Consider the following 18705-nt stretch of genomic DNA (forward strand, 5'->3'; position numbering starts at 1 on the left):
ACTAGTAACAGGAAAGAGAAAAGCAGCCTATATTCTACAGATAAAATTCTGTATTTACAATTCACGAGGTCAAAGTGATACTCATTGACTATATGTAGTACAAAGAGTATTTTATATTTTAAAATAATAGTATAAAAATGAATGATTTCCAGGAGGATTTAAGTATTTTACCTGGAATATCCTTTAAACAAAGTATAAAAGGGTTCTTGCACCTCTAGGTACCATTTATACCCAGAAAGTACATCTGTACTCCTTAGTATTTTCTTTTTAAAACCAGATTTTTTTGAGGTTAGGTTCCCCCCTCGCCCCATAATGAAAGCAACCATAAAGTGATGTACAGTCCTACATGACAAACTACCACCAACTACTGCAAGAGCTAAATTTAGAAACATGGAGAGAAGCAAAATTATACGTCTTAAAATTGTGACCTAAATGAGTTTCATCAGGAAATATAACCATTCTAGTTTTGATCATAAACAGATATATTCCATTGCTTTTTTATTTTTTAAACAAAAGATGGGAAGAGAAAGATCCTTTTTTCTGTCCTACTGCTTTAAGAGAGTATCATTGTACATAGATTTAAAACAAATCTTAAATGTGCTCTAAGAAGCTATTCGAAAAGTATACGTGTTACATGTCTGTAGAGTTAATCATTATTTATCAGGACTACTCAGAGCTTTAGCTCCGCTTATAAGTAGTTATTAAAAATGCCAAAGATAAGCACTGACAGTCAAGATTAACAGAGGGAGAAAAAAGGACTAGTACTGCCAAATGGAAAAGTCAGTGTCATTCACATGAGGTATATGACATTACTGTAGAGTGGTTCCTCAATGTTTTTTTTTATGTTACACCTCCCCTTTTTTTTATTTATTACCATTATTCTTAAGTGCAAGTGTACATGAAATTAAAGTCTTATTTAATAAGATATAACCAAAATATAATTTCAAGAGTTCTATACAAAGGTAAAAACTCATACGTATACTTGAGAGAAGTGTCTAACGTTAAGTACTATATGACATTGCAAACCAATGAAAAGTTCGCTTCAAAACATTCACATTCATCACTGAAAAGGGAATGATTAAATCTTAGGAGACAATTTGACCATTATGCCCTTTTCTAACCAAGTCAAATACATAAAAATACACCATTAGCTTAGTAAAGGCAAAGTTGTGTTAGAAGAAAGATGCTCCATAAAAAATTGTAAAGTTGCCAAGCCAGATTCTCCATTCCACAAAGGAATGAGTCCCAAAAGCATTAACCAAGTCATCACTTGCTTTTCATATCCTGGCACAGTCCTTTTGCAGTTCTCACCATCTCGCTTCCCCAGTTTCAGATTAAAAAATTAATAATAATTTCTTCCCTAAGAAAGGGAACCAATATTGTAGCTTATCTCAACTTCTCCACATGTTTGGTATTTTGAACACAGTGATGGAGCTACTTATCTACTAGCCCAAACATAAAGCAAAGTTTTATTTCCTCAAAAAAAGTAAATTAAATAAATTCATTAACCTGGTCACTGTCAATCACAAATTGCAAGTAAATTTAAGCCATGTAAGAAATATATGTCATTATACATAACCATGAAGGGAGTTAACACAGGGAGCAAACTGAACATTAAGGGAAGAATTACAAGAAGTTTTAAAGTGATAATGGATCCTGATATCTAAAATACTGTAATCAATAATTCACAAGTAACATTTGCCACAGACCTTACATTCACCACAAGCCACACTTGCATATAACAGCAAACTGGAATTTATTTCTGTTTCAAGACAGGAGAAAAAACAAGATTTGCTTTGAAACAAGAATAAAACCTGCAACAGTAAAGATAAAAATGTTGAATATACCTTGTATTTGGTCATGGTGCTAAAATGGTTGTTCCTGAAGAACACACAAAGCTCTCCCTCCTGGACAGCTGAAGTCAACTCGCACAGTCCATGGTATGTCAACTGCGTAGCTGTGTTATTTAGAAATTGCTCAGCTACAAATCCTACAGAAGCAATACATATTGTTATGTGCATCTATTACATACTGCCTAATATACAACATCAGGCTACAACAGTAGTATTTTCCTTATCTCCTTCCTACTAAGATGCCTCTGTATTGCCTTAAATCTAAGGGAACACTACCAGAGACTAGAAAACGAGTGGAAAGTTCTAAAACTTCAGCATTATAGATAAGACTCTCATGTTCAGAAGTGCTATATATCTAATATTAGTGATTTTTTTCCTTGTTATCATACAGTATATAGTTCATATTCTAATTACAGGAGATAATATGTAGCCAAGTTGAAATCTGAATGCCCACAATACAATACTTTTTCATAAAAGAAAGTTTTTTCTAGAGCTTTTTAAAAAGTGTATTTAATAGGTAAAGACAATGAGGCTGAGCCTTGGTTTAGAAATTGCACCAGAGAAGTTTAGAAGTCAAGCACAGTGCTGTCTGCCTGCTCAGGGAAACTTCAGCAGTTCAGCAGACAGAACACAGCTCTTCACCCCTTTATCTCTACGTACCCAGGCCCACATACAAAACACGTAACTAAGACTTGATAGGGTAGATACTCTGATAAAGCATAGAAGGAAGTTACCCACCTTCACTAACCAGTTCACTGTTGTCTGACTGTTTACAAGAAATTATCTTCTCCACGAGCTGATTGTAACTGCAGTTACCAACTGCTTTTACTATGTCAGCAACCTGGAGCATGAAGGAAAAGCATACAAAACAGAGAAGTTACCTTTGTGAAAAACAACACAACAGTGAGCCTACGGCAATTATTCATATGAAAATAAGAAGAGTTTCAAAGAAGATGTTATCCCTATAAGATACTAGGCCAAAAAGTTTTAGCCCAAACTGTTACATTTTGCTGTGTCAGAGCCCATTTTAAATCCTTAAGTTAACGCTTAACATCAAAAGCTGTTCATAAAGCAGACAGAGGAGAGAACGGGGCATCAGCTGGCTCAGTTGGCTGGGGGCGGGAAGTCCAAAGGGGTAAGAGAACAACTTTCATGAACAACACAAGAAAAAAAAAAAAAGATGCAGATTATTCCAGCCAAACTCACCAGTTTCCCCCTAAGTAAACAGTACCAGTTTACTGTTTATTAAATAACACAGTTAAAAACAAATTATATGTTTGTTAAAGATGTAGTTCTCTAATTGGTTCTAACACTCTCAGTTCTCAAAAGCAGTGACTAGTAAATCAGAATTAAAGAAAGGAGGATCCTAACCGTGCATTCCTTCCAAGTGTTCCCTAAAAAGTTTTCAAAAACAATGAGTAGACACCATTATCTGGCAGCTTCCTACCTCCCTCAGAACAATTTTCATTTACACAGTCATGAATTCAGTATAGGTCTTGAAAGTTACCTTGACTATAGACCTAGTCTCTGCAGTGTTACCACACTAAAAACCATATATAGTCTGAATTCAGTCCTCTCTAAAGAAAATCCAATTTTTCTGACTAGATTTGAAAAATCCATTAAGATAATCATTGACTCCAGCTAAAATTCCGAAACATCTCCTCCTCCCCTCAGTAAAATTCAGAATAATTTATTTTCTATTTGAATTATTGAAAAAAAACCAAACAGATTTACCTGAGGATCCACTAACCATCCATGGTACAAAGGGATATCAAGAAGATCAAACACTATGCATTCAGGTGTGTATTCAAATACTCGTACACCTGTAAACTTCACATTGACATCCAGACCCGTCTGTAACTTATGTAGAATCGCCATTGCATCACTCATATTCTGACAGCAGAAAGAAAAAAAAACAACAGATGACCAAATAGAGCTTTGTACACTTGGTAATTACCCTTGTAACCCTTCATCATTTATTTAGTACTCCTTCAGTACCCAACACTTAAAAAAATTACGAAAGGGGAAATTAGCTACACAACTGTTTCAATGCGTATTCACATTATTCCTTCTCATTGTGCCAGAAGAGATTTGCAAAACAAGAACTCTCCCTCCAACCAGCTGGATCTGACTTGTTCTTTTACATTCAGAAGTTGGTTTTAGGCAGCTCCTACTTCTTTTAGCTCTACTTCCCATAGCCACAAGGCAGATGTCTGCAAGAAGAATTGGATTATAAGGGAATCTCTAAGAGACAGTCCTGAGGTTTCTTCCCCCTTTTTAGGTCCTGTCTTATGAGGCAAACTGTAGTACTTGACCCCACAAAATGAACGAACAAAACAGACCTACACATATTGACTTGCCAGCTCTAATTTGGGGGTTCGGTACTTAAAGAAGTGAGCAACATTGGATAATTTGATTTTTTTTGTTTCATAAAAAAATTTTTGCTATCTTATTTTGGGCATACCTTTAAGTGGCCTGTAGAGTCTACTGTGGAAACAAGCCATGAAAGTACCACTTCCTATAGTAGTGATCCCAATGGAATCTTAAGGAGATCACGTTATGAAGATCCAATCACACAAAGCAAAGATAAGCCAAAGAAAGGGTGCTTTGTGGACAGTTCTCTTGAACCAACAGACAAGTAAGTTTCCTGACACGCAGGAAAAAGAATTTTCCACCAAGTGAGAGGAATCCACAAAGAATATAATCAGAGAGTGTTTGCAAAAGATTCAAGGAAACTGAGGCGCTTGTTTGTTTGAGGTTTTGTTGGGGTTTTGTTGTTGTTGGCTTAGTTTTGCAATACTCTGTTGCTTAAGAGTAATTCAGAATTGCAACAATGAGGAAAAAGCATGACAAAGAACAGAAATACATATTGGAAAGGAGATGGAGACAGGAAAGATTCACAAACTAAAACCATGATTGTTAGAGACAGTTGCCTTTGTGTGGTCTTTTAATAATAAGACAGTTAACAGCAAGAACCACAATTAACGTAATCAATAAGGGAAGACAAAAAACTGAGAACAAGGACAACTGACTAAAGGATGAATAATGAGAAAACTATAGAAGTGTTAGGTAGGCTAACAAGGCATAAGTGGTGCACACAGCAATGAGTTATTTTATCAAATTAAAAGCAACGTGCTGAAATGCAGGAAAATTACAAATAACTGGATCCATTAAACAACAACAATAGCACTATATTAATTTGAACATTCACTTCTGCAGCACATTAGCACACATTGACAAGCAGAACGCCAACACAAGCCTGCATATTAGAACATAAGACAGACCACAGTATATTTAATAAGTCAGTTTAAGAAATCAGTCTATACATCTTGTAACTTGGTATTGTAAACAATGTACCAATTAAAACATACAACATTCACTAAGTAAACACACTAAGTGAAGTAGCTACATCATTCAATACACTTCATGATCCAATTCAAGATGCAAGCACAGTTCTGCATCTGTTGGAAAGATGAATGTTACCTAGTTCTTACAAAATGTTTTAGAGATCTTTCAAGCACGCAACAGAATTCTAAAACAAAACTTGTATGTAAAAATTGTGTAAGCAGACATACACGTATAAAATAGTCTCCCTACAGATCTTTGCACAACACTTTACACATGCAACAATGTGGTTTCATGAAGACACAGAACAAAAATTTTGTGTTCACCAACCTCAGGCCTTTTAGCTGAAGCAATTAAGCTACTCCTCTTACTGGTATGCAAGTTTAAATGCACTTTTTTTTCTTAATAAAAAACAATAGAACAATAAGCTTGTTCTTACTCCAAGTGATTTCAGTTTAGATACAACATCTGAAAACTCCTAAAGTGAGTTTATAAACAGACTTACTTCCTTGTTATTAAGCTGATTTAAACTCCCAGAAGAGTCAAAGCTTACTCAGAAAAAGCTTATAAACCACTTGACAAAGCATAGGTATAAAACACTCTCTGATCATTATCCAGTATCTACGCTTGAGAGCAGTTGCTATGAATAAGAGAGTTTTACTGCTTGTAGCCCGTTAACTGCACTGTTGCATGAAGTTTCTATTACCAGGAAGGTAACAGCTCCCACTTCTTTACTACATGTTGCATCATCCTTTTGACAATTTTGCTGCATCATAAGATTTAGAATTTAGCAAGATTTATAAGTAATTCTCAGGATCTGGCTCTTTGTTTTTTTAAGTTTTTATCATTATAATGGCAAACCAAACCACCTTACTTAAAAAGTTAATTTAATTAGTAGGGACCAGATATCAAATATAAAAACCTATCCAGAGGTGTTTTGGAAGAAATAATGCTATACTGTTACTCTGCTAAATGAATAGGAAGAAAGTCTATAGCAATTCAGCACTAGCCATCCACAAATTCAGATCACACATCTACAGACATGCGCTGAATTTATTTTGTAGTGTTTACTTAGTAAAGAAAAAAAGCATGAATACATCAAACTGTCCAAAAAACTGCAGAAGTTTCTCACTGCAATTTGAACAGTATCATTTTTATTTTAGCTCTTTCCACACCTTCAAAGTGCAAGCTTCTGAAAAAGTGAATGCAAATAAGCAAGAATATACAGAACAGCTGAACTTGAAAGGGACCTCTGAAAGTCATCTTGCTCACACCCACTCCTCAAGCAGGACCACCAAGAGTCAGCTGTTCAGGACCATGTCCAGCCAGCTTTTGAGTATCTCCAAGGATGGAGACTCCGCAAGGTCCCTGGGCAACCTGTTCCTAAGCTTGTGCATTAAAACGTCCGCTTTTCTTTCTTTAACCTCAACTTTAATTCAAATAATTCAATCCGTCACATATGTTAAAAAAAAAGAAGAAAGTTGCAGCTGAAATGAGTAACTTGTCATGATGTTGAAATTACATTAAAATCAAGCATTACAAATCCAGCTGTCGCAACGTCCCTGGGCAACCTGTTCCTAAGCTTGTGCATTAAAACGTCCGCTTTTCTTTCTTTAACCTCAACTTTAATTCAAATAATTCAATCCGTCACATATGTTAAAAAAAAAGAAGAAAGTTGCAGCTGAAATGAGTAACTTGTCATGATGTTGAAATTACATTAAAATCAAGCATTACAAATCCAGCTGTCTGAAAGATTTACTTGAATTTCTTGTATAAGAAAATACATTGGCTTAGGCAAAGAATATTAACTGTGTGACATAACCACAAAATTATGATTAACACCACAACTTAGTTCCAAAGCTTCTGAAATGAAATAATTTTCTAAGACTCAGTTGCCTAATGAGTTGCTTTTTGCCCTCAGGTGATATCACTCATGCATCTACAAGTACATTTAGAGCATTACTAGGACAGGAGGTTTCTTTAAAATTGTACAGTTAAATATTTAAGGACAAGGTTTGTGACATTTACATAGTAAACCCATATATCTAAGCACAAGAATGCCATAGAGGTTGTAGTTTAACCAGATATATAGTTTTCATCACCCTCCTGTAAATTCATGATGGCTATAATCTTCTACAGCACAAAATTGTATGGAAAAAGTTATAGCTAATTGCGTTATTATGGAAATAATTCATAACTTGTATCCAAGTCATATTTTGGATAATCATTAAAAGAATCCACATTCAATCTTCATTCTAGTTTCAACCATCCCAAGACACTCAATTTGGTTTCCAACACTGAACGAGAGCAAAAAAAAAAGAGATGACCTAATAATAAATAGAACTCTCACAAAACCTAACACATAATAAACTCAAATTATTTTTCTATGAGTAATCAAAAAAAAAGCTGTGACCACAGAGCTTAAAAAATTTGTTCCAATATACAGTACATCAATATTTTTTTAAACTAACCGTATTATCTTTAACATAGAAAGACTTCTGTAATGACATGAGAGTAGTGGTCAGTCCAAATAATATTGCCTTTCACGATATGGAATCAACCTCTTTTTTGTCCAGAGATCTCTTTCTTGCTCACTTTACATCCTCAGAGAAAGTCTAGCAGGCATCCACAACAGAGCACACTGAGGACACATAATAGAAGACTTCAAAGAGCTACCACCCTGTTATATACTTCCATCTGTACTTCCCCTGTTATAATTCCTCAAAACCAAAACTTATTGCAGCTAAAAAAATTAAAATCATTTCTTATGTTAAAAGATACTGAGTTTTTCTTCACTAATAGGAATTTTGTATAAATGATACTCTACTTCAAGCCTAGAAAGAAAGGAAAAACTAACTGTAACCAATGGTTTGTATACTTCTGGTTTTTAACAAGATGATAAACCTTAGGTGAGAAAAAAATTTTAGTTCCTTCAGACTTAACCAATTATGTTTTAGGAGCAGCTCCTTACCTGCTCATAATTTACACGCTGAATTTCAGATATCTCTTTAGGCTTTGCATCAAGAATATAGTCTCCTAAAAAAAAAAAAAAAGAAAATAAAATTAAGTTTATTCCACACTCAAACCTTCAACACTTCTGTGAACACTTCTGACTGAAGCTGACTGATCACAAATACCATCACTGAAGTTTTCTATCAAATTAATGATATCACATTGTTTTATATCCTGAATTATAATTATGGAGTAAAATAAGAGTACAAAAACCATAATAAGAAATAAAATTTGATTGGTCAATGTTGTTACTAAAGCAGCTTTTCATTATCTCTTGGAGTATCCTATCCATCTCTTAATTATTCAGAAATTGACCTCCCTCTGTGCCTCAACTTACAACATATAAGAAGGTCAAACTGTTCACAGTAATACAATTTAAAGATGCAACCACTTATTCTGACTGATACTATGAATATTTTGGCATATGTTTCCATACAACCAGTAATTCTGAAAGGCTTGTATTCCACCTATGTCTACAACACAAAGGCAATCAATCCGTTAATCAACACACTGGGGTTCAAAATTTACAAAATTTTTAGTGACTAGTATCCATAAACTGCCTCTCCCAAATTTTTCAGATTTTATTTCAACGTTTTTCATATTTATTCCCTTGCATCATTCGTAAAAAATATGTTACTACTCAAAGAAAAACATAATTACAGGCTTCATAATTTATAATCTTTTAAGTTAAGATTGTTCAGAGTGGCCAAAGGACTTTTCTTTTTTCGTTTTCCTTAAGCTGTAGAAGAACCATTTGGCAACTGCTAATCCTGTCAACTGAACAGGAACCTAAATAATTTCAGCAGGTAATTGTTATTCAATTTAATAAGATAATTCAAGAAGTTAATACATGCCTTCAAGAAAGAATACACACATTGTGGCAACTATGATTATGCAGTGACTTAACACAGTATTATTCTATCAATACAACTAAAAGAAATGTTTAGACACAAGCAGAAAGATTTCTTAAGAATTATTTTTTTTAAATTATGCAATTAACTTTTTTCTTCTACTGAAAGCAATATTCTTTTGAAAAGAATAAGCTACATTCTTTACAAGCAAAAAGAAAGAAAGAAAATATAGTAGGTGGGGGTTTTCTCCTGCTCAAGAACAATGAAACTTAGTGTATTAAGCTCAAATCTTTTACATTTGTTAGGCTGCAAGGTAAACTGAGGCACATAAAACTTAAGTACTAGCCCAGCTGCACTTTTAACACCTGGCTCATTCTGGGCTACTGAAGTTACAGACTTGTCAGACAAGAACGGCTGCAGTTCTGCTGAACACCCAAACTGATAAGGGAGTAGTGCCTGCAAATGAGAGCCCAGTCACTGTGACGACTAAATGAATTTTTCCTACCATTTTAATTGGGTCATACTACCAAGGATTAGAGTTACTGCAGGCAATTAAAGGCACACTTGACTTACTATATTCTGTTAACTATAATAGAACAACATTGTTAAGAGACATGCCTAAGTTTAAACCTACCAAAGCATCGGTGTACTAACCCACACCAACTGCATCACTAGACTAACCACTTAGGAGAGCAGGACAGAAAACCTCTAAAAGCAATTAAGGAAAAGCATGAGTAACTGAATATCATCAGTATTTTTCTTGAAGCATGCATTCAAGTAAAGCTGAATAAAAAAATACTAAATAAATAGAACAGTTGTCCTATATAACTACTCACTAACAAGTATAATACATAATTGAAAACCATTTATTGTAATTACTAACCTAAGTATTCCATCAGCTGTTCGGCTGTTATGATTTCCATCATTGGTGGCAGTTTAATCTGTGAAAGTAAAAGTAAATTCTCTTTAAAATGTCAAAAGCACTACAGTTTAGAAAATATCAATAAGGTATTTCCAACATGGAAGCTTTCTGAGCACATTCACCTCACCAATTCATAATTAGCATACCGGGACCAACAACATTCCCAGGACCTCTACTAAACAACAGCTACAAGAAGAGGTTAAGAAAAAAGGCATTTTGGTTTTTAGAGTGACTGCAAGCACACAGTACTCTATCCCACTTGCAGCTCTCCGCATTGTGTTCCCTGCTCCCACCAAAGCACGGCACCAGCATCCCCTGGACCACAGAGGAGCTCACACCACTGGCCACACTAGCCCAGCTGCAAGCACCCAGGATGAACAAAGCAGGAACTGCAGCCATGCTTGGTTAAGAAAACTTCACCTTATTCAGAAAAGTCTTTGACTCCCTGCCTTCATTATAATGCTTACTGAGTCTTAACTCACAAAGTTCCTGCAAACAGACAAGGGGCCGTAGAGAGTGTGGTGGCCTCAGGTGCTGAGACAGGGAGGAGAAGTGACCTCCCAGCCTCCCATCCCACACCCACATTTCAAGGCATTTTGGTTTCACCTCCTACAGAGGAGACTGGACACACAGAACTTGGTGGTGAAGCTTCTATTCCCCTCTCCCCGACCTATTCCTGCCATCATCACCTGCTAAAAACAACCACCTTGGCAACCACCAGAGCCAGAAGCTTCTTATGCATTCATCTCCCCCATCCAGCATCCTGGACAGAGGTTTTGGTTGCACTCTTTCATTTACACATCTCCCTGCAGTAACAGCCAAAGCACAGACACACATGAAGGCACACTTCTGGCAATCGAAAGGAGTACCTGAGGATGATATTGCCTTTAACTATAGCCTGTGCAATTTTTCTCTGTAAAAATGACTTTTATTTTTCTAGGGTTTGGTTTGGGGTTTTTTTGGGTTGGTTTTTAAGCTGTCCCTTCGGTTTTTAATCTTCTCATCCCATGTCTCTTCAACATCTTACCCCTGAAAGTCTACAAAGCCTGGTATTTAGGATTTTAAAAATCAATTTCCTCAATACTGATTGCTGTTCTCCTTGACACACATAGAAAGACATGATGTGAGATTGTTAACTCCCAGTTAAGATTTAATGAGCTCCAACTACTTTGCTGGCTGTGGAGAGGAAGGAGGAAACAGAAAGCCATGAGAGAGAAGAACAATACATATCAAGCCTTTGGGATGCAGCATCCCAAACTCAGAAATACTCTATAGCAACACAGTATGCTGTTCACATTGTGATGCAGAGGTTTCCTTCCCCCTGAAAGCTAAGCTTTTTTAATAACTTTCCGGAGAAAATGACATGTGATTGGACTAAGTCTATCTCACTACTAATTTTAATCATATTTGACAAAAGGCAAATGTGTCAAATATATGGTTTTACAGGAAGTTTCATTAAATCTGCAAGAAGAAAGAGACGCAAGTTAATATGGCCTTGTTATTTACGCACTGGCTAAGAAACATGCCCATACCGGGGTCAGAATTGGCCACACAGCATATGCCACCCCATTGATCAACCCATAGATGCTGGACATAGAAAGAAACTGACAGTTCTGGGATCTGGGGAAGGAAGGGAATGAAAGTATGAACCATTAGTAAAGCAGGAAATTAGTGAAGCATAAATACATAAGGCGGCAGGCTTAATTAGTTCTGCTTATAAAAAAAACAACCTTAAAATGATATAAATTAAACAAGAAGAAAAATCAGTCATGCATGCATAGGCACATGAATTTTTGAAAACATCTTTTAAATGAGTGACAACTGATTGTAACATACAAAATTTCTTAACCTCTTTCCCAACACTTCTCTAAGTTCTACTCTACTTGGTAGGCTAAAGGTTTTCATAATCTTTGATACTGTTCATAATATTCATAGTGAGCATACACATAAATATAATATATTGTGCTATGTAAATAATAGGACTACAGGTTCAAAAAGCTGATTCTTAAAACTTCCAGTTCTGAACTGGAATCGAAGCCTCAGCAGCCCTGAGCTGGTCTGGTTCGTTACGGCTCCAAAGGCGAGCTGATGTAATGGCCCAGGACAGACTCACTCACACCAGCTATGCCTGAAGTGGTGCCGGGACTACAAACAGCACAAGTGTGCCAGTATAAAAGAAATGAAAATTAGCATTGTGCCCTCAACTATTAGCAGGACTACTGTGATGATTCTTTCAGGACTGAAACTAGCTCTTATTGTTTATTTAAAACCATTCATATCAGCTCAGCCAGCATTGCTTGGGGGTTTCTGCTCTGCACCACATTTGGAAATCCAGAAGTACGCCTACGCTACAAACAGCAGTGGTAAAGCACAATGACATGGGTCACCTGTATTTGAGCTCTACGTACTCATGGCATAAACGTATTAATGTTTCAGAACTTTACAGACTGAAGGAGGTATCATTTGCATCATTGGCTAACAATCTGAATTTTCCCTCACAATTGTAATGCTAAGCATTTTATATTTTTTACAGCAGAACCAAATCAAAGTAGTTTTACTCATATCCACAGAATCTCTCACAGTAGGTGAGATTTAACAAGGTAAATCTCAAAGTTGACTGCTAAATTAAATGCTAAACAAACTTAATGGATTACTTAACAGCGTAATTTTAAGGCTGGCATGTTTTGAGGGACCTTGATCGCACCTTTAAACCAGGCTAATGGGCTTCCAACATAGTCATAAGTATTTCTGAGCAGAGCTGACTTAAGGGTATAGAGAGAACATGACATTTCTTAACTGTTTGGAGCTTAATTGCAAGTTGCATGTGCTTAAGCTACAGGAAATGTACAACAGAGAGGAAATGGAAAAGAAAAACACCTTAAAACTTAAGAGAGAGAAAAATCATGAACCACAGTCATTCTCCACATAAATCAACAGAAGAAAACAACGTACACAATAGTAGTGAAAGTTGTCCATAACAATCTCTTATTTTGAGGGACAAGTTTTCTCAGTAGGTTTCAATGCTCAGTTGCTAGATTTTTACATTAGTTTTACATTTTAGGAAAAACGTGTTTCCTCAACTCCCACCCATTTCCTGTCCCCCTCTATTGCAGTTTCCTGGTCTTCCGCCCCAATCTCTCTTCCTATCTCTAGCTACTTTTATATTTCCCACATTCAGGAGTGGGAAACTAAATCTTTCTCATCCAACTACAACATGAGGGTACATTACAGCCACCTTTGTACTAAGAAGACAAGATTGGTAAACAAATGTTCATACTGAACAGCTTGTCTAGTACAGCCCACGCAGTTTCTATGCATTTGAGTACAAACTGGAAAACTGCGCAATATTAATTTTAAATATTTTCCACTGTATTCTCCCATGCTTCAGAAGGGCTTAAAAAAAAAACCAAATTAAGTTATATAGTCCTGCACAGAAGCTAAAACATCCAAAAATGCTATGCATATAGAAAGGAACTATACAAATTCCTAATGGGCTATCATTTATAGTCTCAGAACACGTTTGCCTAAAACATGTGAGTCCCCTGAATTCAGTGTTCCAGAAGAGGCAAGAGCAGCTTCAAGCTGCCTGGAGAAAAATCAGTAAACACTCCCTGCAAATACATACCTCTTGCCTTGCGGGAACAGCTTCACAAACTTACCACATCACAGCCTGGTAGTACGTGCTGCCACCCCATAACCTTACCATCTCGCCCCCGACCAGGGCTCCTCCAGCCCCTCGGAGCAGGCTTCCTACTGGAAAACCCACAGATGGGTAAGCTCAGCCCATCCTGCAGACACAGGGAGGAAGGCTGCCAAGGCCTCTGCTGAGCATCCATCGGAAGCTCACCAGCAACTCGCCTTTGGAGGCTGAGTGAGTTGGTCTGAGCAATCTGTGCAAATTCTGGCCATAAGGAGGTTTAGGTCAGTAACACAAAAGAGCAGATCACGTGTGACGGGCCGGTGCCAGACCTTAGACCAGGCACTGCACTGCAGACCCTGGTAAATCACACGGATGTCAGCGGGAATGTGCTGTACTTGGCTCCACTGAAAAGAGGCCATTTTTATGAGAATCTAAACCTAAAAATTTCCAACTAAACTTTTTTTACTTCACCTCTTCTTTCTTCTGCACCTAAGTTTGGGTACATCTAAGCATCAACTGTTATATAACAATTACTTACATAATTGTTACAATTGCCTAAACAGGTAATTCACACAGTTCTGAAAGTTACCAAAATTTTAGTAGAACTAGGCATATAGGGAACACAGCTCCCAAAACCTTCCATTCGTTGAGAGGACTGTGATAGAAAAAACTTTTAAAGATTCTGTCCAATATGCTGCTGGAATTATTCTCCTACATAAAAAGTCATAAGGACAAGATATTCCGTATGCACTCACTTCTCAGCAAGATTAATATTATTTATATTTGCATTACATTGTTTTTCCTTAGGCTTATTTTATGGTCCAAAACAGTTCATTTCTCTGTTCCCTGGACATTTCAGACACATAATTTTGATGTAATACTTAAAGGTTCACAGACTTCTTAAGCTACATGACATTGCATCCTACCAAAGAAAACACGGAGCAGAATTACATGGCACCCTTACTAAGCTTTTAGCATCTGATGATTGCCATGGAGTACAGCCTGAGAAGGGCTACACCCACACAAAATTACAGTTTAATGCAATGACAGAAGCTATCAGAAAGTGGTGCATGAACTGCACCTAACAAAGATCACAGAGTAAGTGGAAAAGCAAGCTTTGCATTGCTAAACTTAACTACATAGGGTCTGAGGAACACAGGTCTGAGGAACAGTTGCTCAGGGAGGTGGTTGAGGCCCCTTCCCTGGAGATATTCAGGGTGAGGCTTGACGAGGCTCTGGGCAACCTCATCTAGTTGGGGGTATCCCTGCTGACTGCAGGGAGGCCAGACTAGATGACCTTTGGAAGTCCCTTACGGCCTGGACCATTCTATGATTCACATTGAAACGAGCTGAAAGACAGTTGCCTACTCTACATCAGAGGAGACAACCCATGCTTATACATACCTTTTAAAATGTTTGTTTCAACACTGACCTCTGCTTTCATTTCCATCACATAAGCCTAAACAGTTACCCTGCTGGTTTGCACCACAGTTACGCTTTTGAGTTGGTACCACACTGCTTTTGTTTTCTTTGTACTTAGAAGAGCATTTCTGTAACACTTCTGTAAGCAGAACTCCTCAGCTCTATCTCCTTAAGGCTAAACAGCAAGTTAAGCTTACACAGGCAGTCTGCAAAAACATTTCAAAAGATAAGCCATTCCATAACTGTAACATTTAAAAGTACAGCTTCTACAATCTGCCACCTCAAAGTTGTGTGTCCAGGCTTCTTTGAAAGTAGTGGATAAAAGAGAGGTAGCAGTTTTATCACAGGCCAAGTTGAAAACCTCGTACTATCAAGTAGGAATGTGAACAGTCCCAATGGGTGCTACTATTTCAGAATTTCCAAAATAACAAGCATCGCCAAACCAATATCACCCAGATGAGAACATATAGATGCAGCACCCTACAAGAACCAATTCTTTACCAGTCTATATGCCTGTATCCCTAAAGATCTTAACTCTACTATCAAAAATACCTCCAAAAGGCATAATAGAAATGTAATAATTACTCAGAACAAAGAAGAATCTTGCTATGTTAATGAAGAAGATCTTCATAACCACTAGGAAGAAGTATATGGCAAACTTACCTAAGGTACAATACATCTTACGTGTTTTTGTTATTGCAATCCCTTAAGCAAATTAACAAATTACCTGTAGTCTCTCTTTACTCAGCGAGTGCCATCTCAAAACAACTGTTTTGCATGAGGACAACCGGGACATGTAAGCAGAAAGTCACACAACTGTTAGTATATTTAAAATAATACTCTAGTGTGGGGGCTAGAAGCTTGCATTTTCAGCAGCTGAAATACCTGAAGAGGATTTTAGGCATAAACATTTCAGCGATTAGAGCCTACATACCCTTTAAAGGCTTCCCACTTAGTACTAAGCAGTAAATAAAGATTTTGGTTCTAAGCAAATTGATTGTGTGCCACTTGTCACAAACAATTATGTGAATTCAACTTTCAAAGCTGCACAAGCCCAGCTGACACACAGTATTCAATCTCAAGGTTATCACTCTCATTCTGGAATAATGAAAGTATGTAATTCATCACACAAAGGGAATTGTTCGTGAAAACTTGAAAACTAGTATTCTAAGTATCACTTCTCAAGTTTGAGCACTTGCACATATTATCTGAAGTTATTTGAGACCACATCTACCTACAGGATGATTAAACTCTCAACCTTGTCAGGATAGAGTTCTGAGAAGGAAAGTTGGTGGCAGATACAGGGAAAAGGGTCCAAAACTTAACTGCTTACCTTCTTATTCTCTGTTGTTCTCTCGGTTTTATTTCCCATCCTCACCTCCTTCTTACTCCATTTTATTTTCTGTGCCACATAGCTTCTTTTCACCTATCATATACTGTGATATCCTCACTCTGCTTTAACCTGACTTCATCTCTTGGTCTGCTTCCTTGTTCCCAAATTATAATTACCTGACACACACACACCTGTTCATCTTGAGAAGAAGCGAGAAGAATGTGGCTGTCTACCCTCAGCACGTAGCTAGCTACTGTCAGCCATGTACAGATGAGCTGCCAATAAGCTTGCCACTCCAAACAATGCCAACATGGTTCTTGACTATAAACTGAGGAAAAGAAAGGCTAATTTGGAGAGCAACTAATTAGGAAAACCAACTACAAGCAGAGGCAATATACAACCAAGAGGAAAACCCTCCAGTCTATAAATAAGAAGTCATGTGATGGCAGTTTCACCAATTTAGGCGCCTGTCTGCAACTCATGTAAATTTTGCTGAAGTTTTACAAAACCAGACAGAATTATAGAAAATCCTTCCTGTAGTCCTAGCGATATGAAACAGCAGAGCACTCCCAAGAGGTGTTTTGATTTTCACCTATTTATGAAATCAGTATCACCTTAATTCTCACTAATGTCATATTTGATCAAAGCAGAATGCCAGTTAAAATTCTGAATATAGAACAACAAAAGAAAGCAATCATATTTAAGGAGGTGAAGGAAGAATGCTAAGAAACAAGACCTCCAAAAACTTAAATGCAAACAGCAAGAACAGTACTGTTTACATGCTTTTATTAAATGAAAGGTTAAAAAGGGAAATCCTGTAACTAGCCATTTATTTTAAAACACCACCACTCAGAATGATAAGGAACAGTAAGTTCTCCAAGGCCCTCAACTCACCCCCAGGTCTTAGAGGGAGCACAGAAAGTGAGTATTGAATACTGAAGTTGAGGACAACCTTCACGTCCTCTTGAGGATGGCAGAACCTACAGAAGGCAATACCTTAAAGTCACACACAACTTCCCTGCACTGCTTTCACCAATGGCTAAATATCTACATCACTGTACCCACAGCCTTCCTCCTGACGCACGAGCCATTCTGCTAAGGAAAACATGCAGAAACCATAACTCAAACAAAATCATTACTCTTCTGGAACGTTACCCTCCTCTAAACAAATTTATTCTTGTACTGTTATTTCCATTTTGACCTTTTCCTATGTCACCTGTTACATCCATAAACAACCTTCTACTCTTCTAATACCAAATTTCTTTCCCTTGGTACTACAATATAGAAACTATTCCCACAAAACTTTCCTGTTCTATGACTCCTTTCTATCAGCTCACCAACCTTTGGGGGTTGAATTGCCACCGTTTCTTGACAAGTCCCCTCTCCTCTTTGTTTCGCAATGCATGCAGCCTCATAGCTCCTCTCCAACAGATATTTCTTTCACGCATAGATGTTGATAGTTACATTATGCCTTACATTTTAACCGCCTCAATGTTAAAAAGAATTACTTTAAGACTACAGAAAGTCTATATCCATGATGGCTATTAAAATACAAAAGTCATAGGATCATAGAAACACCTATGTTAGAAGGGACCTTTAAGAAGAGTCCAACCATTAACCAAAACCACTGCCAAATCATGTCCCTCAGCACCACATCTACCAGTCTTTGAAATCCCTCCATGGGTGGCAATTCCACCATTTCGCCAGGCATCCCATTCCAGTGTTTGATAGCCCTTTCTGTAAAGAAATTTTTCTTAAGATTCATCCTAAACCTCTCCTGGCACAACTTGAGGCTGTTTCTTCTTGCCAACTTCAGAACTTCCACGTCTCAAAGCTGTACTCGATCACAATCTGATTTACTCATTAAATACAATCCACGCTACGTAACTGTACAAACATATATGTTATTCAGGCCACTACTTGTACAAATCTGTATTTTATACAATTCTGCCTACGCTTCATTACGCAAAACTAACCTATTTTCCCAAAATACTGCCTATGTTTCCAGCGCTATGAATAGCAACGTTTACTTACTAGAAACCTGCACACATCTGCAGACCATACATTCCTCAGTTTAGAGAAGCGTCATCCAGATGTTGATTCCTATTTTACGGCAAGTCTATATACGCCAGCAGCACTTAAGTACTGTACCGGCAACAGACTGCAAGCCGTCACTTATTTCCCGAGTTCTCTGTGCGAGATGAGCACTTAACAGCAGAAATAAGCCTTAACGAGCACCACCTTCCAGCGGTGCCTCAGGGGTGCCGTCCGGAGGGCCCGGCCAAGGCCCGGCCAGCCCCGCCGCCGCTCCCCGCCATGGCGGCGGG

General features: G+C 37.4%; 1 protein-coding gene across 1 annotated transcript in view; it reads right to left on the minus strand.

The window, feature by feature from the left end:
- FAM63B (family with sequence similarity 63 member B) overlaps positions 1-18705 on the minus strand; it is a 38543-nt gene that overhangs the window by 19633 nt on the left and 205 nt on the right. The window contains exons 2-6 of the mRNA XM_014944425.1: positions 9945-10002; positions 8170-8234; positions 3588-3746; positions 2592-2694; positions 1848-1990 (exon numbers count right to left, since the gene is read on the minus strand). Of these exons, the coding sequence (XP_014799911.1) occupies positions 1848-1990; positions 2592-2694; positions 3588-3746; positions 8170-8234; positions 9945-10002 (528 nt within the window). The remainder of the gene's footprint in view (positions 1-1847; positions 1991-2591; positions 2695-3587; positions 3747-8169; positions 8235-9944; positions 10003-18705) is intronic.

The sequence above is a fragment of the Calidris pugnax genome, unplaced genomic scaffold, assembly GCF_001431845.1.
Source record: "Calidris pugnax isolate Ruff unplaced genomic scaffold, ASM143184v1 scaffold70, whole genome shotgun sequence".
NCBI classification, from domain to species: Eukaryota; Metazoa; Chordata; class Aves; order Charadriiformes; family Scolopacidae; genus Calidris; species Calidris pugnax.